The 22,782-nt window shown below is 28.4% G+C and overlaps 1 protein-coding gene across 6 annotated transcripts in view; it reads right to left on the reverse strand.

Annotated features, from left to right (window-relative positions):
- Positions 1–22,782, reverse strand: part of LOC135949434 (very low-density lipoprotein receptor-like) — a 439,308-nt gene that overhangs the window by 33,902 nt on the left and 382,624 nt on the right. For 4 of the 6 annotated variants that reach the window (XM_065498994.1, XM_065498995.1, XM_065498998.1 and 1 more), the window contains exons 10-12: positions 22,222–22,576; positions 11,632–11,830; positions 11,157–11,405 (exon numbers count right to left, since the gene is read on the reverse strand). In XM_065498994.1, coding sequence (XP_065355066.1) covers positions 11,157–11,405; positions 11,632–11,830; positions 22,222–22,576 — 803 coding nt within the window. The remainder of the gene's footprint in view (positions 1–11,156; positions 11,406–11,631; positions 11,831–22,221; positions 22,577–22,782) is intronic. The other 2 variants (XM_065498996.1, XM_065498997.1) reach the window with 2 other exon arrangements.

The following is a 22,782-nucleotide window of genomic DNA, read 5'->3' on the forward strand; positions in this document are numbered from 1 at the left end:
AGATAACGATAGTCAGATAACATAAATTGATTTTATCTTATAACCATCTTCAAGGGAAATAGTTTCAAAAATTCTATATTAAAAAAACATCTCGTATAAAATAACTTTTAACTTTATGTAGGGAATTTTTTTAAATTTAATTAAATGTAAGGTTGTTTTTTCTGTTAAAACTCAATTTCACTTTGTGGTCATCATACGTTACACATTTTGTAATTGTATTGTATTAAATACATCTCTCTTTTTTTTTTTTTTTGTTACGTATTTTTGGTTGAAATTTTTAACTTTTATTCTTAAATTTAATTTGCTGGGCACAACGTATTTAAATTTTTTTAACAGCACAAAAAACACAACACTGACGATCATAAAAATTCACAAAAATTAACAAATAAAAAAAATTCCAAAAAAAACCTTAAAATGTAGATTTATCTGAATTAAAAACACTTTTGTAAAAAGCTATGTTTTAGAAAAGTTTTTAGTTGCTGTTTTGTTAGTCACTGCAGTTAAGTCATTTTTCTCTTACTCGCTACATTAGTATGTGTCCGAGTATACCACTGCTGCTAACGGAAACGGAAGGAAATAGTTAAATTAAGCTTGAATTCTGCAATTTGTTCGGTATACAACTTTCACATGTACATTAAAATATAAAAAAATTCCAAATAAATGAATTTGAATGCCTATAAATTGATGCATGATTCTTTGTTGGTTTCATTGGTGCGTGCTGGCTGTTAAATAATTTTAATTATATAAAAGTTGTTGCCAAAAAAAATGTCAATATCACAATAAAGGTGTAAAAAGATATAAATATTTTAAACTATTAAAATAAATTTAAATAAAAAATTGCTCTAAAAAATATTGCAATTCTCTAGAAAAAATAGCTGTAAAAAATATAAAAATCTTTTAGAAGAAATTGCTCAATATTTTCTAGAAAAATTCGCCTAAAGCAGCAACTTTTTCTAGAGCAAGTTTTTATACAAAAAGTTGCTCTAAATTAGAGCAATTTTTTATAGAAAAAGTTGCTCTAAACTGCAGCAAGTTTTTATAGAAAAAGTTGCTCTAAACTAGAGCAAGTTCTTGTAGAAAAAGTTGCTCTAAACTAGAGCAAATTTTTATAGAAAAAGTTTTCATAGAAAAAGTTGCTCTAAACTAGAGCATGTTTTTATAGAAAAAGTTGCTCTAAACTAGAGCAAGTTTTTATAGAAAAAGTTGCTCTAAACTAGAGCAAGTTTTTATAGAAAAAGTTGCTCTAAATTAGAGCAAGTTTTTATAGAAAAAGTTGCTCTAAACTAGAGCAAGTTTTTATAGAAAAAGTTGCTCTAAATTAGAGCAAGTTTTTATAGAAAAAGTTGCTCTAAACTAGAGCAAGTTTTTATAGAAAAAGTTGCTCTAAACTAGAGCAAGTTTTTATAGAAAAAGTTGCTCTAAACTAGAGCAAGTTTTTATAGAAAAAGTTGCTCTAAACTAGAGCAAGTTTTTATAGAAAAAGTTGCTCTAAACTAGAGCAAGTTTTTATAGAAAAAGTTGCTCTAAACTAGAGCAAGTTTTCATAGAAAAAGTTGCTCTAAACTAGAGCAGGTTTTTATAGAAAAAGTTGCTCTAAACTAGAGCAAGTTTTTATAGAAAAAGTTGCTCTAAACTAGAGCAAGTTTTTATAGAAAAAGTTGCTCTAAACTAGAGCAAGTTTTTATAGAAAAAGTTGCTCTAAACTAGAGCAAGTTTTTATAGAAAAAGTTGCTCTAAACTAGAGCAAGTTTTTATAGAAAAAGTTGCTCTAAACTAGAACAAGTTTTTATAGAAAAAGTTGCTCTAAACTAGTGCAAGTTTTTCTAGAAAAGTTGCTCTAAACTAGTGCAAGTTTTTCTAGGAAAAGTTGCTCTAAACTAGTGCAAGTTTTTCTAGGAAAAGTTGCTCTAAACTAGTGCAAGTTTTTCTAGGAAAAGTTGCTCTAAACTAGAGCAAGTTTTTATAGAAAAAGTTGCTCTAAACTAGAGCAAGTTTTTATAGAAAAAGTTGCTCTAAACTAGAGCAAGTTTTTATAGAAAAAGTTGCTCTAAACTAGTGCAAGTTTTTCTAGGAAAAGTTGCTCTAAACTAGAGCAAGTTTTTATAGAAAAAGTTGCTCTAAACTAAAGAAAAAGTTGCTCTCGTCTAGATCAAATTTTTATAGAAAAAGTTGCTCTAGATTAGAGCAAGTTTTTTATAGTAAAAGTTGCTCTAGTCTAGAGCAGGTTTTTATAGAAAAAGTTGATCTTGTCTAGAACAAGTTTTCATAGAAAAACTTATTTTAGTCTAGTTGAAAGTTTTGTAGAAAAACAAGCACTAGTTTGATAAAATGTTTTCATACATTTTGTTATATTTTATTAATATTTGTCAATACAACCACATTATATCCCCAAAGTGTTTCAATTTTGTAAATATATCACTTTTTACGATAATGTTTTCAATCAACTATTTAAATCCATAATATAAAACCTCAAATTTTTTCATAGAAAATTAAAATCAAACCTTATAAAAACAAACAGTTATTTTTTTTGTTTGCTAAAAAGCGCATATAAATTGGCTCCTATTCATCTATATTACGAATATTATTTATGAAATACAAAAATAATGGCAATATATTTTTTATAAACAGTAATATGTATTATAATGAAAAACTCTTTCAATCACATATTTATTCGACCACAAAAATGTCACAATAAATTTCCTTTGCGATAAATAAATAAAATGAATAAAAAATAAATAAATAAAACAGAACAGAACAAACCATGAAACCATATCGATAACTAATAACAAATATAACAACTACGATTTGAAAAAAAATACATATTTATGCATATAAACGAAAATATAAATAAAAATAAAAATATAGATGAGAATACATAAAAAGGAAAACTCATACTCATACTTGAGAATTGTACAATATATATACAAATAAAAATCTGGAGTATACTTTAAGGCTAAGAGCAGTATAACTACACTTTAAATAAACAAAACAAAGATGTGTATGAATGAGAGAGTGAGTGAGTGAGAAAGAGGGAAGGGGGGCTAACAAAAATAGCAGCAACAGCAGTTAAAAATATATAAATAAATAGAAAATTCAATTCAATGTATTCACTTGAACATAAATACAAACACTTAACTCTTTTCGCGTCATGGCAAAGAAATAAAAAAAGAAACAAAAAATTTTTACAAAAACTTTGCCCTTATAAAAGTTGTAGCATAAAAAAACCATTTAGCTTCCGTTTTTATTTCACATTGTGCACACACAGAAAGTGTCAAACCCAAAAAGCACACAAACCATCCGTTGGAGTAAGAAATGAAACACACATTGCAAAGTTGATGGTGAACAAATGTAAAATTAATGTATTTTTTATTGCCAAAACATTGAATACATATAAGTATAGAATGTACAGTATACATGTAGGCGCTTAATACAAGAAAAACGATAAACAAACACAGTCGTCCCTAAAAAAAACTTGAAAACCCAAGTTAAAATATCCTTAAGTCAAAAGCTTAAGACGAAGACTCTTTATAACCACAGTGACAAAAATAAAAAATAAACTAAAAACAGAAAAATCAACAAAAACCCACCAGCTAAAAAGAAAAAGTTTAAAAAGTGACAAGCAAGCTTTCAAACTCTCTCACACACACACCAATTTTTAATAAAATGTTATTTTGATTTAACAAGTTTTATATTTTCTTCTCAATACTCTTTTGTTGCTTAAATAAATAGTTACCAAAACCGTTAAAAGAAATTTCTTTAAAAAATATCTGTGTTTGACATTTTCCATTTGGAGGTTTCTTTGCAAATAATATTGCATTTAACATTTGGAAATTACAAACCTTTTTTTATTAAAAGTAAAGCAATGAAAAAAAAAACTATAAATAAATTTAATGTATTTTATCGATATCTATGGAAATATATGAGCGTTTTGGGATTCTTATGTATTTTTCTAACAAAATGATAATTTTGTTACATTTATTTGTAAAAAAAAAGAAATCACAAACCAAAATAAATTGTTAGTTTTATTCTAATACTCGTAACTGCCTAAAAATACAGAAAATAATTTATTGGCCTATATGTAGGCTACAGAAAATGCTTAAATTTGAATTCAAGAAATAAAAAAAGTGGCTTTAGTTTAGAACAAGTTTTTATAGGAAAAGTTGCTTTAGACTAGAGCAAGTTTTTATAGGAAAAGTTGCTCTAATCTAGAGCAAGTTTTTATAGAGAAAGTTGCTCTACTCTAGAGCAAGTTTTTATAGGTAAAGCTTCTCTAGTCTAGAGAAAGGTTTTATAGGAAAAGTAGCTCTAGTCTAGAGCAAGTTTTTATAGGAAAATTTGCTCTAGACTAGAGCAAGTTTTTATAGGAAAATTTGCTCTAGACTAGAGCAAGTTTTTATAGGAAAATTTGCTCTAGACTAGAGCGAGTTTTAATAGGAAAAGTTGCTCTAGTCTAGAGCGAGTTTTAATAGGAAAAGATGCTCTAGTTTAGAGCAAGTTTTTATAGGAAAAGTCGCTCTAGTTTGGAGCAAGTTTTTATAGGAAAAGTTGCTCTAGTCTAGAGCAAGTTTTTATAGGAAAAGTTGCTCTAGCCTAGAGCAAGTTTTAGTAGGAAAAGTTGCTCTAGTCTAGAGCAAGTTTTTATAGGAAAAGTTGCTCTAGACTAGAGCAAGTTTTTATAGGAAAAGTTGCTCTAGACTAGAGCAAGTTTTTATAGGAAAAGTTGCTCTAGACTAGAGCAAGTTTTTATAGGAAAAGTTGCTCTAGACTAGAGCAAGTTTTTATAGGAAAAGTTGCTCTAGACTAGAGCAAGTTTTTATAGGAAAAGTTGCTCTAGACTAGAGCAAGTTTTTATAGAAAAAGTTGCTCTAGACTAGAGCAAGTTTTTATAGAAAAAGTTGCTCTAGACTAGAGCAAGTTTTTATAGGAAAAGTTGCTCTAGAATAGAGCAAGTTTTTATAGGAAAAGTTGCTCTAGAATAGAGCAAGTTTTTATAGGAAAAGTTGCTCTAGAATAGAGCAAGTTTTTATAGGAAAAGTTGCTCTAGACTAGAGCAAGTTTTTATAGGAAAAGTTTCAAAGTTGCTCTAGTTTTGGGCAAGTTTTTATAGGAAAAGTTGCTCTAGCATAGATCAAGTTTTAATAAGTTGCTCTAGACTAGAGCAAGTTTTTATAGGTAAAGTTGCTCTAGACTAGAGCAAGTTTTTACAGGAAAAGTTTCAAAGTTGCTCTAGTTTTGAGCAAGTTTTTATAGGAAAAGTTGCTCTAGCATAGATCAAGTTTTAATAGGAAAAGTTGCTCTAGTTTTGAGCAAGTTTTTACAGAAATAGTTGCTCTAGTTTACAGCAAGTTTTTATAAAAAGTTTTTATAGGAAAAGTTGCTCTAGACTAGAGCAAGTTTTAATAGGAAAAGTTGCTCTAGTTTAGAGCAAGTTTTAATAGGAAAAGTTGCTCTAGTCTAGAGCAAGTTTTCATAGGAAGAGTTGCTCTAGTCTAGAGCAAGTTTTTATAGGAAGAGTTGCTCTAGTCTAGAGTAAGTTTTTATAGGAAAAGTTGCTCTAGCCTAGAGCAAGTTTTTATAGGAAAACTTACTCTAGACTAGAGCAAGTTTTAATAGGAAAAGTTGCTCTAGTCTAGAGCAAGTTTTTATAAGAAAAGTTGCTCTAGTCTAGAGCAAGTTTTTATAGGAAAAGTTGCTCTAGTCTTGAGCAAGTTTTTATAGGAAAAGTTGCTCTAATTTAGAGCAAGTTTTTATAGAAAAAGTTGCTCTAGGTTAGAGCAAGTTTTTATAGAAAAAGTTGCTCTAGTTTAGAGCAAGTTTTCATAGAAAAAGTTGCTCTAGTTTAGAGCAAGTTTTCATAGAAAAAGTTGCTCTAGTTTAGAGCAAGTTTTCATAGAAAAAGTTGTTCTAGTTTAGAGCAAGTTTTCATAGAAAAAGTTGCTCTAGTTTAGAGCAAGTTTTCATAGAAAAAGTTGCTCTAGTTTAGAGCAAGTTTTCATAGAAAAAGTTGCTCTAGTTTAGAGCAAGTTTTCATAGAAAAAGTTGTTCTAGTTTAGAGCAAGTTTTCATAGAAAAAGTTGCTCTAGTTTAGAGCAAGTTTTCATAGAAAAAGTTGCTCTAGTTTAGAACAAGCTTTTATAGAAAAAGTTGCTATAGTCTAGAGCAAGTTTTTATAGGAAAAGTTGCTCTAGTCCAGAGCAAGTTTTTATAGGAAAAGTTGCTCTAGTCTAGAGCAAGTTTTTATAGGAAAAGTTGCTCTAGTCTTGAGCAAGTTTTTATAGGAAAAGTTGCTCTAGTCTTGAGCAAGTTTTTACAAAAAAACTCGCTGTTGTTTAAAGCATTTTTTGAATAAAGACTTAAGATACATTTTTCTAGATAAACTTGCTCTTGTTAGAGCAAATTTTTCTAGAAAAACTCGCTCTTGTTTTGAGCAACTTTAATTGGAAAAACTCGCTCTTTTTTAGAGCAAAGTTGCTCTAAACTGACTTTTTTAAAAGTAAATTGTAGATAGTATTGTTCACCTTATTTGATTTAATATTTTTCTAATAATTATTTCCTAATTATTTAATTAACATAAAATTTAACTGCAACTTAAGGACATCACAACTACAAAAACAGGACATACTAGAAATATTCGCTACAACAAACTACATGTTTAAACTGTAAAACGAATTCAATAAGACATCATCAAGATATGAAAGTGTTATCATGTGAATACCAGCATTTGGTTCATTAGAATTTGTACCTGTGATGGTGGTATTCAATTCAATTTCTTTGACAATATTCTTTTCATCATCAGATCTATTTTGTGGTGGTGGAGATGGTGATGGACTTGTGGGCAAACGTTTGCACAACCAACGTAAATAACCCACAGGTACATCATAATTAGTATAGAATGCATGATGATGAGCAGCTGCTGATGAAGGTGATGATAATGATGAATGTTGTGAATAGAGAGACAAAAGTGTTTTTAAAGATTTTATACTATTTTCGTTGAATTCAGTTGCTATGTGGGAAATGTTATGTGTACTACTGCTCAATGTTGTAGATTCTAATGGAGTTTCAGTAGCAGAATTTAATAATTCAATTATTATATCTGTATCAGTTTCTTGTGGTCTGTCCATGGCTCCTCCTTCAACATAATAATCACTGTCATAGAATGTCTCATCATAATCGATGTTTGTGTCATCATCAATAGTTTCATAGTCTTGCTGTTCTAAGGATTCATTAACAATTTCTTCATAATCTAGAGATGTTGTTAAAGTATTTATAATTCCTTTAAAATTTTCTTCAGTTGTGCTAAAACTTTGCCTTGTGGAGGTTGTGGTGTGTGCTGGAGTGCTTTTAAAGGGGTTGTCAATTGTTGCATTATTAATAATTTCATATTTTGTTATGCCATCATTATCAGTTTCTGTAGTATAATTTATGGGTTTTATTAATATTGATAATTTATCAGAGTCGGGTGCCCAAGCTTCATCACTGCTAATACTGTTGTTGCTGCTGCTGCTGCTGTTATGTTTGTCTTTAATCACCAGCAATTTATTATTTATTTCAATATTGTTGCCATCATTTTTACTATCATTTGCATCCATTGGTTTCTCTATCATTATTGGTTTTTGTTTAGTTTTATTGTTTTTGTGATTGTGATTGTCTCGTCGTTTGCCTTCCTGTTCCTTTGGCAATATATAACGTTTCATTCTCTTCACCATTTTATGCTGATAATTCACAACTTCTCCAGCACCATTACGATTATAATCCGGGATTGTGGCTCTCTGGTCATCATCGTCATCATAGTGTTGTAATTCCATACAAACTGCATAGAGATATTCTGCAGCATAAGTATCATAAAATGATGCTGTAATTGATTGCTCCTGTTGCTGTTGCTCTTTATCATCGTCATCACTGGATAGAGATTGTATTTCAGGTGATTTAAATACATGCTTCCCTTTTAGAGGTGATGAATTGTGCACAACATCCTTTTTATCTTCAGCATGAATTTAAATATTTTTTTTTTATTATTTTTGAAATGTGAGTGTGTGTATAAATGTAAATGTGTTTGATGATTTATTATGAAAGTATAAAAAAGTGATATAGAAAAATTTTGAAAAATTCATATAGAGATTTAAAATGTAATGGGACAAGTACAAAATGATTTACAGTTAGATATAATTGTTGTTTTTTTTTAGAGATTATTACAATCTCAGTTGAGAAATATATGAAATTATTTATTTTTATGGAATTTCATAAAATTCTTAATTAAGCTAGTGGTAAAATCAGTAACGTTCTAATGTCATAAGACCTTGTTATTCTGGAAAAACATGCTCTACAAAACAGCAAGTTCTTTTAGAAAAAGTTTCTCTCGACTAAGGGAAGTTTTTTTTTGATAAAGTTGCTCTGGACAATTGCTCTAGACCAATATAAGTTTTTATACAAAAAGCTGCTCTAGACCAGAAGTTTTTTACATAAAAAGTTGCTCTAGACAGGGCAAGTTTTTGTAGCAAAAGTTGTTCTAGACCAGAGCAAGTTTTTATACAAAAAGTTGCTCTAGACCAGAAGTTTTTACATAAAAAGTTGCTCTAGACCAGAGCAAGTTTTCATAGCTAAAGTTGCTCTAGACCAGAGCAAGTTTTTATAGAAAAAGTTGATCTAGACCAGAGCAAGTTTATATAGAAAAAGTTGCTCTAGACCAGAGCAAGTTTATATAGAAAAAGTTGCTCTAGACCAGAGCAAGTTTATATAGAAAAAGTTGCTCTAGACCAGAGCAAGTTTCTATAGAAAAAGTTGCTCTAGTTCAGGGCAAGGTTTTATAGAAAAAGTTGCTTTAGATTAGAGCAAGTTTTTATAGAGCAAGTTTTTATAGACAAAGTTTCTCCAGACCAGAGCAAGTTTTTATAGAAAAAGTTGCTCTAGATTAGAGCAAGTTTTTATAGAAAAAGTTGCTCTAGACTAGAGCAAGTCTTTGTAGGAAAAGTTGCTCTAGACTAGAGCAAGTCTTTATAGAAAAAGTTGCTTTAGACTAGAGCAAGTCTTTGTAGGAAAAGTTGCTCTAGACTAGAGCAAGTCTTTATAGAAAAAGTTGCTCTAGATTAGAGCAAGTTTTTATAGAAAAAGTTGCTCTAGATTAGAGCAAGTTTTTATAGAAAAAGTTGCTCTAGATTAGAGCAAGTTTTTATAGAAAAAGTTTTTATAGAAAAAGTTGCTCTAGATTAGAGCAAGTTTTTATAGAAAAAGTTTCTCTAGATTAGAGCAAGTTTTTATAGAAAAAGTTGCTCTAGATTAGAGCAAGTTTTTATAGAAAAAGTTGCTCTAGATTAGAGCAAGTTTTTATAGAAAAAGTTGCTCTAGATTAGAGCAAGTTTTTATAGAAAAAGTTGCTCTAGATTAGAGCAAGTTTTTATAGAAAAAGTTGCTCTAGATTAGAGCAAGTTTTTATAGAAAAAGTTTCTCTAGATTAGAACAAGTTTTTATAGAAAAAGTTTCTCTAGATTAGAACAAGTTTTTATAGAATAAGTTGCACTAGATTAGAACAAGTTTTTATAGAATAAGTTGCACTAGATTAGAACAAGTTTTTATAGAATAAGTTGCACTAGATTAGAACAAGTTTTTATAGAATAAGTTGCACTAGATTAGAGCAAGTTTTTATAGAATAAGTTGCACTAGATTAGAGCAAGTTTTTATAGAAAAAGTTGCTCTAGATTAGAGCAAGTTTTTATAGAAAAAGTTGCTCTAGATTAGAGCAAGTTTTTATAGAAAAAGTTGCTCTAGATTAGAGCAAGTTTTTATAGAAAAAGTTGCTCTAGATTAGAGCAAGTTTTTATAGAAAAAGTTGCTCTAGATTAGAGCAAGTTTTTATAGAAAAAGTTGCTCTAGATTAGAGCAAGTTTTTATAGAAAAAGTTGCTCTAGATTAGAGCAAGTTTTTATAGAAAAAGTTGCTCTAGATTAGAGCAAGTTTTTATAGAAAAAGTTGCTCTAGATTAGAGCAAGTTTTTATAGAAAAAGTTGCTCTAGATTAGAGCAAGTTTTTATAGAAAAAGTTTCTCTAGATTAGAACAAGTTTTTATAGAATAAGTTGCACTAGATTAGAACAAGTTTTTATAGAATAAGTTGCACTAGATTAGAACAAGTTTTTATAGAATAAGTTGCACTAGATTAGAGCAAGTTTTTATAGAATAAGTTGCACTAGATTAGAGCAAGTTTTTATAGAAAAAGTTGCTTTAGTTGAGTGTAAATTTCTCTAGAAAAATTGCTATTGCAGAGAGCAAGTTTATCTTGACCTCTAGTTGAGGTCAAGTTTGTTTAGAAAATGATGCTCTAGTTGAGGGGATAACGTTACTGATTTCTTTTTACAAAATTCACAAAAAAACATTTACACACATGTAGTTAATTAAAACTAAACAACTCTTGATTTTTTCCTATTTATTGCTAATTCTCTGTTTTCCTAAAAATTTTTCCATTTAAAATGGTCTTTGGTTAAATTTGTTACAACATCATCATGTTATTTTGGTAGTTTAGTTGTGGGTTTTTATTTTTTGCAATTTGTTTTAAGTAAAATAAATTGTAAAATGTTTAAGCATTATTTTCATTTTATGTTATTTGGGCTTAAAAGTGTTTTGTATTTTTTTTTCTGGTAACAGTTAAAAGCTTTTTATAATGTAAAATGTACATTCAAGGTTGCAAAATAAAACTAAAAAAATAAAAAAAAAGATAGACACAGAACAAGAAAATAAATATTTTTTTTGGGTAAAATTGTTTAACACACAAAACCAAGGACATGAATTTTAAAATTTTCTAAATGCGTTGGGTTGGAAAGGTAATTGAGGTATCAGTGTAGTACGAGTTGTTTGTAAGCGATGATGAGTGCATTGGAATTGTGGAGTGGGAGATAAAGGATATATTATTAAAGTACAAATGACCAACACCAAAATATTTATAATAGTTAGACAGACAAGGTATTATGCCTTTTGGAAGGGATTTTTAGTTTAGGGAAAATTCTTATAGATTTGAAGGCAAATACTTCATGTTTTAGTGGCATTTTCAAAATGCTTCCAAAATACTTATGTAGGCAAAATTTGTGTTAGACAAACAACAATGGTCGAGTAGGATTTAGATAACTAGTGATAGTGGTAGTAACAGTTTTTGTTATAGTTGAAATCATACCCTTACTCTGCTGCTCTTGAGCCAATTGCTCAGCATTTAGGTTTTGCTGTTGTTGAGGTAGATTGTTAACAGACAACGGCAACTTTGTGTCTGCTTTCGATGATGCTGAGGAGTTTGACAACGACGTGGAAGAGGAGGAGGATGATGATGATGATGTTGCGGACGACGACTTAGAGGAAGTAAAATTAAAGTACATCTTTGGTTTTGTTGTGGCATGCGAAAGTCCACCTAAACGTTTCTTTTGCAAGGCTGTTTTTGATTTTGTTTCAACAAATAATCACACAAACAGTAGTAACCACAACAACAATTGGAGATTTTGTGTTTTAAATAAAATAAAAATGATTAACAAAAAGAAATGATTTTTGAAATAATAATAAAAAAAAATTAATATTAAACTAAAATAAAATAAGTAAATAAAGTCAAAGGTGGCTTATTTGCTGCTGGAATTGTTTAATAAATTCTTTGTTGTACTTACGATCTTCAACACACATCAGTCTGTCGTCCATTAATTTGAGACCGGTGGGACAGGCACACGATATACGTGGACTGTGTTCATTAATGCGCGGCGCTGGCAGACATAAATGTGAACAGTGTCCATTGACAGCCTGACAATGATTGACACCATCAGGTTGGCGATAGGGATGATAGACATGGATGACCATGGGATGTTGTAGCTGTAAAATATAGAGAAAATGTTTTAAACAAAATTAATAAATGTTGTACAAAATATTAAGAGAAAACTTTACAAAAATCAAAGTGTTTACTGTTTTTGTTTTAAGCATTTCGAAAAAGTTATTGAACTCAGCTAATATAAATTTAGGAACCTTTACTAATTCACAACAATTTTTGACTTTAGTAAAACTTTCAGAGAAAATCTAGCTAGGGAATAATTCTTAATTTATTAATACACAAATTAAGAATTTTTTTTTAGTTTTATAAACATAAATTCTGAATTTTAACCTCCTTTTTCAGTTTTAAACATGACTTTATTTACAAAATGTGGGCTGTACTGACAAGTTATTTCTTAAGTTTTCTATTGTTATACAAATTTAAAGAAACATTCTGTAAAACATTTGAAAATTTTTCAATATTCTAATTTTTTATTAAATTTTTTTAGAGTAATTTTCACATGACTGTTAAAGCGTTATAAAAATATGTTTTTTATAATGATTTCCCTTAGTATTGTTGGCAGTTGTTTCTAGTTTTAAAAGCTGTAAGAAGTTTTAAAATATTTCGAATTTTTATAAAATTATTTTTAAAAAAACTAAAATTCTTCAAAAAAATGTTTGAAAATTTCATTTCAGGGAAGTAATTCCTGCAGCCAATTATAACTTTTTTCAAAAATTTTAATAGCATTGAAAAGCATATTTCTTAAGCTCTGTAGTTTTACAAAAATTTCAAAGAATTTTCTGCAAAACATTTGATAATTTTCCAATATATTATTATTAATGCAATTTCTAAATTTTTTATGGCTTCTTTGACATGATTTTTAGGGACTTTTAAAAATAAATTTTTGATAGTAGTTTAATTTTATATTATTGGCAGCTGTTTCTAGTTTTAAATGCCTTAAGAAGTTTTAAAATATTTGAAATTTTTTTAAACATTTTTTAAAAAAAACTAAAATTCTTTATAAAATTTATTGAAATTTTATTTTAGCTTACTTCCCCACAGCCCTTCATAATATTATCTACAAATTGTTGGTTGCATTGAAAAGCCAGTTTGTTTGTCGTTGTAGTGATATACAAATTTCATTGAATTGCTTGCAAAACATTTGAAAATTTTTCACTAATTTAATTTGTCTGTCATTTTTTAAATTTTTTAGAGCCTTTTTGGCAGGATTATTTTGTTTACATAAAAATTAATTTTATATAAAAATTTCATTTTATATTGTTGGCAGTTGTTTCTAATTTTAAATGCCTTAAGAAGTTTTAAAATATTTAAAACATTTATACACATTTTTTAAAAAAAGCTAAAATTCTTGTAAAAAATTTATTGATTTTTTTTTTTTTAAGAAATCTAGGTTTTTTAAGTGAAAGTAAATTTGTATTAAATATGCTTATTTTGAATCAATAGTTAGGTTTTGAGTATTTTTTGCATATTTTTAAAAAAAAAAGTCTTAAAGCTTTTCTGAAGAATGGAAAAAAGCTTTTCTAAACATGTAATATTTGTGAAAAGCTTATGACTTTCTGTAATGCTTAAACATGAATGCAATAACTTGCTAAAAAGTTATAAATATTTGTAAACCTCAACAAAATTATAAAAGCTTTTAAGCTTAAAACCTTAAAATTAAGTGATTTTTATGTAAAAATTTAACTGTAAAGCATATATTTCCACATTTTCTTCCAACGAACGCCCTTTACTTAACATCATAAAACTGTCTTCACAATATTTAATTTTAGCAATTTTCTTTTAAAACCCCTTTTCAATCTTCAATGCCACCAAAACACAGAAAAGCTGGCTCTTAACATCAGTCCATGTTAAAGTTTACAAGAAGAATTCTCAAAGGATGAACATACTTCACCGCATAGCAGACAAATTTATTGTTGCACTTCCTATAAAATTGCCTCTTTTTTCTGCACACGTGTGCGTTTGACTCAATGTGTTGTATGCAACATGCAGCTGTGTGTTTGTGTGGCAACCACCAAACAGCAGCCAAGCAAGCAGCAGTTTGTTTTCTCAAACAGATGCGGTCAAAATATTTCATTTACATGTAATACAAGGCGAATGTTTTGTTCTTATTGCATAATTTATGATTTTATGTGAAAGAGAGTGTGTGCTTTTTGTAAGGAAATCCTTGTTGGGGCTTTTTTTCTACTGCTCCTTTCCTTTTCCTTGTAAAACTGTGTGTAAAGTTTCACACATACAGCCAAAACCAATGTGTATAAACATCGTTGTGACAGAATATCTTTCATAATTTATAAGATTTATATCTGAGCGAAAGTATATGAGAACTATAAAACGTGCACTCTTGCTTAAAAGCCATCCTCAAACGCATATATAAACGCACACACACACTCCAACTGCTTCATAACATTTATCATGGGACCATAAGGAAACAAATAATAAAATATAGTGTAAAAAAAGGGCAAAAAAAAGCACCAACAAAGAAGAACTATGAGAGGCCACAATGTTCACACTTATGAGCTCAAAAAAGGAAAGGATTATATTTGTAATACCAAGAATTTCGTAAGGATAATGGACGGGTTTTCTCTACTTGTTTTTTCTTTAATTTAAAAGGTAAATCAGTAGAAAATCGTTGTAAAATTTAAAAAGCTGAGTGAATAACTCTCAGCAGCTGAGTGCAATATTTTGTAGGTATGAAAACAAAAAAAAATAATTATTTAAAGGAAGGACATTATTCCATAGAAAGGCATTGAAAGCTTTACCAGAAACTACAGAACTATCAGAAAATATTAAGTAAACAATTTTTTTTTTTAAAAAATCTATAAATCAAAAGAGTGAAATAGTATTTCATAAGAAAAATTACAATAAATAAATAAATCCTCTCATTCTTTATTACTATTAAAAAATAATTATATTTTCAGTTAATAATGGTTCTATTGAAATCTGCATAATTTGATTGCAGATTTTTTCAATTTAAAACAAATTGTTCAGGAATTTTTAATTTGTATATTCTGCTGTAAGAGTTGTAAGTTATTACTGTTCAAAAATTTAATATCAATGTAAAGCTTATGCCTACAGCCTTTTAATAATAAGTAAAACTGCGAAATTTGCTGGGCAAACAATATAATTATTTTCAAAATTTTGACTTTCTTATCAAATTTAAAAATTTATAGAGCCATTTTAACCAATCTGGTAATTCGATATAAACAAGGATTTTGTACAATAATTTTATTTTAATTTATTGGAGGTTACTTCTAATTTTTCTTGATGTATAACATATTCAAATATTTGAAAATTTTCATTAGGAAATTTTAAAAATACTAAAATTCTAATGAAATTTTTTGCAAATTACTTTTGAAATTTACCAAAAATTGATAAAAAACAACATAAAGTAAATATTTTTAAAAAACATTAACCTTGATTCTTTAGAAAATCTTAAAATTTTGCTGATTTTTTTTAATTTATATAAAATTTTTAAGGAATCCATACTTTGTACATTGCTTTAGAAAAGTCCTAAAATATTGTTGTTCAAAATATTAGCATAATTTTAAAGCATAGGTTTTATGCTATTCAATGATGTATAAAACAAGAAAAGTTGCTAACAAAAAATATAAAATTTTGCAAAATTTCGATTTCCTTAACTAATTTAAAAATTTATAGAGCGATTTTAAGCAATCTTGTAATTTGACATAAATAAAGATTTTGTACAATAATTTTATTTTAATTTATTGGAGGTTACTTCTAGTTTTTACTGCTGTACAACATATTAAAATATTTTGAAATTTTCTTAAGAAAATTTTAAAAATACTAAAATTCTGATGAAATTTTATTCCAAAATTTTTTTTTTCGAAAAATATTAAACTCGTAAAAATTACAAAAAATCTTTATTAAATTATGATTTTTATTAAAATATTAAAAATGTAAAAAGATAAAAGATTTCTTGAGGAAAAAAAAGAAGTCTCTTTGGTTTAGATATTTAATATTGATAGTTTTCTCATGTAACTCCACACATATTTGATTTATTTAAATAAATTTTGACATTATATAACAATATCGAATTAAATTGTTAACTAGCTTCAACTTCCTTAACACTATCTGAGTTTTCATCAGAACCAAACATTACACTGCTCTCCATATCTGTGAATCTTCTCGGACTCAGTAGTAGGTGAACATATGAATTGTTTTTATGCTTCTTAGTTGTTGAACTCTTATGAAAACTCAAATAATTTTTATATAATTTTGTTCATACAAGTTTATTTAAATAAAATATAAGACGTGTCAACTTTACTAGAATCTGTCGCTGTTATAAAATCTTCTAATTTTAAATGTCCAATTTTAATCTCCAATTTTCTTTATTTTTCAGGACATGAATGCACCCAAAGAATTTTATACTGTGGGGTATAAGAAAACTTTGATGACAACTTTAAATCGAAACAACTTTTGCATGTACCAAACAAAAACTTTGACCAGGTCTATATGCCGACACAGATTTTGGTCGTATGATGAGTAAAATAAATCCCAATTAATGAATAATAAATAAATTCTCAACATTTCCCCTTTCTATATAGGTCTTCTATATCTGAGCTTTTACCGATGTTGAAATTATGCCTTTGTCCCGAAAATACACTTTTATAAATACAGAATATTTTGAAGATTCCTCCAAAAGTGTTTACGATTCTAAAATACCCATCAAAAAAAGTTATTGAAGTCTCTAACATATTCCTCCAAATTCCCGAAATCTAAACACTGTGATGCAGAGTCCAATGATGTCGGTTTAGATAGACTATAGACTCATTATGATTCTATGGATGAAGTGGAGCATAAAGCCAGTGATCTGGTAGAGAAGAAGATGCAACATTAAAGTCCCCGAAGACCGAAGACGAGCATCAGCAGTTGAATAAGTCATAAGTTTTATTTGTACAGAATTTAGTTTTTAGCTTAAATCTAAGTGTGTATTTCTCTCTATTGTGTATTTGTATGTCTTAAAAGAAAATAAATATAAATGTGTTAATTCTTAGCTTTCAAATGGTACCAGTATTATTGAAATCCTTACATAAATAACAATAAAATTAAAGTTTTCCATACATTTGCTTTTTCAAACAAATTTTTTTGTATCAGCCTAAAAGTATGCCATCTTTTTTGATAATAATAGGCATACAAGTAAATGTTTAATAACTATTTTCTTTAAATGGCTGTAACTCAGATACTATGACACATATTGCAATGAAACTTTTGGAAGGTTATAGAAGGGATTTCAAGCTTTAACATAGTTTAATATTTTATCACCCTTGCCACGCCCACTTTGCTAAATTTAAAGCACAATTTTATTTTGATAGTTTCGGGAAGGTATCTTGCAGAAAATGGTTTTAACTAGACTTAATAGAAACTAGAATTCAATACCTTTCCATTGACATGTGTTCTATTTAAATCGGTTAAAAACTTAAAGAGAAAATCATAGTTTAAGTAACAGCTCATTGCTACCGCCCACTATCAAAAATATGAGAAAATGCATTTCAAAAAAGTTGGGTGGGTAATAGGTGAACAGCATTATGTAGCAAGCAAATGTTGAATATTAATTTTCTTCGAAAGGCTGTAACTCGTAAAGTACAGCTCGAATTCGAATGAAATTTGTTGGACATAATAGATTGAAAATTAGGCTATTCAATAGATTACATTTTGAAGGCCTCTGCCACGCCTACTTCATTCAATTTTAAGAACAAAAATTTATTTCAATAATTTCTAGAGAGAATATTAAAGCTTATATTCCATTTTGAACTGAATATAAACTAGAATTCCAGTCCTTTCCAATGACACCAATTTGGTCTATATCGGTTTCCAAATTGGTGAGAAAATCATTGTTTAAGTAACAACTCTTCTACATTAACGCCCTATTTACAAAAGTCAATTAAATGGTTATAACTTAGAAACTACAGCCCAGATTGGAATGAAACTTTTTGCATAAAATATACAATAAATCACGCTATACAATAAAGAAATATTTACCCCCATATGCCACGCCCACTTTGTTAAATTTAAATAACAATGTTTATTTGTGTAATTTCCGGGAGAAATATTATTACCAATATTTATAACAGTATTTAGAGGAAACTAGAATTCAATAGCTTTCCAACGATACCCATTTGGTTCAAATCGGTTTACAAATTATTAAGAATATCGAAGTTTAAGTATCCAGTCTTTTCGCCCACAAAAAAGTGAAAAAACATTTCTGCAAATTTTTTGAAGTGTAGTAGGTGAACAGAATTGTATAGCAAGCAAACGGTCAATAACTATATTTCTTTAAACGCTTATAACACAGAACGTACAGTTCGGATTGAAATGAAACTTTTTGCATCTGTTAAAGCGAAAATTAGGCTATACAAAATATTGTAGTTTTAACCGACCATGCCACGCCCACTATATTTAATTTTAATAACAATGTTTATTATCACAAATTCTGTATGCAATATTATAGATTATGTTTTATTTTGATTTAAACAGAAACTACAATTTCATATCTTTGCAATGACACCCATTCGGTCCCGATCGGTTCACAACTTGGCCAGAAAATTAATGTTTAAATAGCTACTCCTAACCATTACCGCCTTCTTTACAAAAGTTCATTAAATGGTTATAACTTAGAAACTACAGCTCAGATTGGAATGCAACTTTTTGCATACAATAGACAACAAATCACGCTATACATATAAAGGAATATTTACCTCCATATGCCACGCCCACTTTGTTAAATTTAAATAACAATGCTTATTTATGTATTTTCCGGGAGGAATATTATTACCAATATTTCTAACAGTATTAAGTAGAAACTAGAATTCAGTAGCTTTCCAACGATACCCATTTTATTGAAATCGGTTTAAAATTTAAAAAGATAATCGAAGTTTAAGTATCTAAACTTTTCGCCTACGAAAAAATGAGAAAAAATTTCTGCAAATTTTTGAAGTGTAATAGGTGAACAGAATTGTATAGCAAGCAAACGGTCAATAACCATTTTTCTTTAAACGGCTGTAACACAGAATGTACTGTTAGGATAGGAATGAGACTTTTTGCACCTGTTAAAGGGAAAATTAGGCTATAAAATAGATTTGTGTTTTAACCGACCATGCCACACCCACTTTATAAAATTTTAATAACAAAATTTATTATCACAAATTCGGTATGAAATATTATAGATTATGTTTTATTTTGATTAAAACAGAAACTACAATTTCATAGCATTTCAATGACACCTATTTGATCCAGATCGGTTCTCAAATTGTTCAGAAAATCAAAGTTTAAGGAACAACTCTTCTACATTACCGCCCACTTTACAAAAGTTCATTAAATGGTTACAACTCAGAAACTGTAGCTCAGATTGGAATGAAACTTTTTGCATACAATAGACAACAAATCACGCTATACAAATAAAGGAATATTTACCTCCATGTGCCACGCCTACTTTGTTAAATTTAATTAACAATGTTTATTTATGTTATTTCTGGAAGGAATATTATTACCAATATTTCTAACAGTATTAAGTAGAAACAAGAATTCAATAGCTTTCCAACGATACCCATTTTATTGAAATCGGTTCAAAATTTAAAAAGAAAATCGAAGTTTAAGTATCCAGTCTTTTCGCCCACAAAAAAGTGAAAAAACATTTCTGCAAATTTTTTGAAGTGTAATAGGTGAACAGAATTGTATAGCAAGCAAACGGTCAATAACCATATTTCTTTAAACGCTTATAACACAGAACGTACAGTTCGGATTGAAATGAAACTTTTTGCATCTGTTAAAGCGAAAATTAGGCTACACAAAAGATTAGAGTTTTAACCGCCCATGCCACGCCCACTATATTTAATTTTAATAACAAAGTTTATTATCACAAATTCCGTATGCAATATTATAGATTATGTTTTATTTTGATTTAAACAGAAACTACAATTTCATATCTTTGCAATGACACCCATTCGGTCCCGATCGGTTCACAACTTGGCCAGAAAATTAATGTTTAAATAGCTACTCATAACCATTACCGCCTACTTTACAAAAGTTCATTAAATGGTTATAACTTAGAAACTACAGCTCAGATTGGAATGAAACTTTTTGCATACAATAGACAACAAATCACGCTATACAAATAAAGAAATATTTACCTCCATGTGCCACGCCCACTTTGTTAAATTTAAATAACAATGTTTATTTGTGTAATTTCCAGGAGGAATATTATTACCAATATTTATAACAGTATTAAGTAGAAACTAGAATTCAATAGCTTTCCAACGATACCCATTTTATTGAAATCGGTTCAAAATTTAAAAAGAAAATCGAAGTTTAAGTATCCAATCTTTTCGCCTACAAAAAAGTGAGAAAAAATTTCTGCAAATTTTTGAAGTGTAATAGGTGAACAGAATTGTATAGAAAGCAAACGGTCAATAACCATTTTTTTTAAACAGCTGTAGCACAGAATGTACTGTTCGGATAGGAATGAAACTCTTTGCCCCTATTAAAGGGAAAATTAGGCTATAAAATAGATAGGTTTTTTAACCGCTCATGCCACGCCCACTTTAAAACATTTTAATAACAAAGTTTATTATCACAAATTTCGATTGAATTTTTATAGATTATGTTTTTTTTGAACTAAACAGAAACTACAATTTCATATCTTTTCAATGACACCCATTTGATCCAGATCGGTTCTCAAATGATTGAGAAAATCAAAGTTTAAGGAACAACTCTTCTATATTACCGCCCACTTTACAAAATTGAATTAAATGGTTATAACTCAAAAAGTACAGCTCAGATTGGAATGAAACTTTTTGCATAAAATAGACAATAAATCACGCTATACGAATAAAGGAATATTTACATCCATATGCCACGCCCACTTTGTTAAATTTAAATAACAATGCTTATTTATGTTATTTCTGGATGGAATATTATTACCAATATTTCTAACAGTATTTAATGGAAACTAGAATTCAATAGCTTTCCAACGATACCCATTTGGTTCAAAACGGTTTACAAATTATTAAGAAAATCGAAGTTTAAGTATCCAGTCTTTTCGCCCACAAAAAAGTGCAAAAACATTTCTGCAAATTTTTTGAAGTGTAATAGGTGAACAGAATTGTATAGCAAGCAAACGGTCAATAACTATATTTCTTTAAACGGCTGTAACACAGAATATACTGTTCGGATAGGAATTAAGCTTTTGCACCTGTTAAAGGGAAAATTAGGCTATAAAATAGATTGGTTTTTTAACCGCCCATGCCACGCCCACTTTATTAAATTGTAACAATAAAGTTTAATTATGTTATTTTTGTTTATTTTTTCAAATTTTTTTAGAGGCATTTTGACTTGATTGTTAATGCCAAATCTAAATCACTTTTTAATAATGATATAATTCAATATCGTGGTTAGTTGTTTCTAGTTTTTAATGATACAAAATTTCAAAATATTTGGAATTTTTATAAAAAAAATTAAAAAAAACTAAAAATTTTCTAGAAAATTTATTAAAATTTTATTCCATTTAATTAAATCTTAAAAATCATAATACCAAACTAAAGCCTGTTTAGATAGCTTTTAATTAAAATAGAAATTATAAACTATTTTGTATTTCATTAGTAATAAATTTGCCTAAATTTAGTTTTGGTGTATTCTTTGAAAAATTAAAAGGTGTTTTTGTCTGGTTTGTTTTTAACACAGGGTTAATAATTTTTGTAGAAAATAGGGGTTTAAATTATTGGCAGTTGCAATTAGTTTTAACAGCATTTTAGGGATTTATAATTATTTAAAATTTGTGGAACAAAAAAATTAAAAAACTAAAATTCTGACAAAATTTTCATAAATTTATTTTTTTTTAATTTTATAATAAGACAGTTTCCTAATGAAAATTAGGATTTCGTATAAGGTTTATTTTATACTATTTAATTAAGGAGTAATTGAACTTTGAATTTGAAATATAAAATTAACTTCAATAATTTAAGAGTCTGTTTTCCAAGCTAGATTCTAAGATATTGTTGCACAGTAATATTATAAATTTTATGTTAAATGTTTGGCAAGTACGTCTAGTTTTAAGAAAGATTTATAGATATAGCAATTTTAAAAGATTGTTTAACAATACTTTTAAAAACCAAAAATTATTTGAAAAATATAGGAATTTTTTAAAATTTTCAAATAGAAAAGAGACCTTTTAAAATGAAATGGACAAAAGAAAAACAGACAAGAAAAATTAATACCTCATTACTGTTTAAATAAAAAAAGAGTTTTTTTCTTTAAAATTTCAAAGATATTAATCTAACTTTTTTTAAACTAAACTTTAATAAAAGAGCAAAGTTTAACTTTGTGTTCAATTTTCCATACTTAAACATGTCCAAAAAACGCAAATAAAATGTACTCAAACACAATGTGTTTGGCTTTAATTTTATCTCCAAACTGAAAACCTTACCATATGCACAGCTGTGATGGGTTCAACACCTTCTCCATTGAATTTATTTGCCTTGAATACGGTCTGTTTATCCCAATCTGTCCAGTAAATGTAATCTTCAAATGTGGTGATGGAGAAGGGATGACGCAAATATTCCGTTGAATATAAAATCTGACGTCGCTGTGAACCATCATAATTTGCAGACGAGATGATGTTTAATTTACCATCAACCCAATAGATTCGCTTGCGTACCAAATCCAGAGTAATACCATTTGGCCACTTGACATCATAGTTGATAATTGTGGTGCGATGTGAACCATCCATGCCAGCACGTTCGATGCGAGGCGAGGCACCCCAATCGGACCAATACATCCAGCTGACAAAAAAAAGAAACAAAAGTTATGTATAGAGAGAGAGAGAATGAAAATAAAATATTTTGTAAAGGAGGTGATATCAGGTCCTTAACAACAAAAATAAACTTCATGTAGTGTGTTCTCTGTGGTGGTAATCATTTTTGAAATGCCAAAAAGTGTTTATTTGTATTGGTGCTATCATTGTTGTATAGTTTTTGCAGCACCATGA

Source organism: Calliphora vicina, chromosome 1, assembly GCF_958450345.1.
Source record: "Calliphora vicina chromosome 1, idCalVici1.1, whole genome shotgun sequence".
NCBI lineage: Eukaryota > Metazoa > Arthropoda > Insecta > Diptera > Calliphoridae > Calliphora > Calliphora vicina.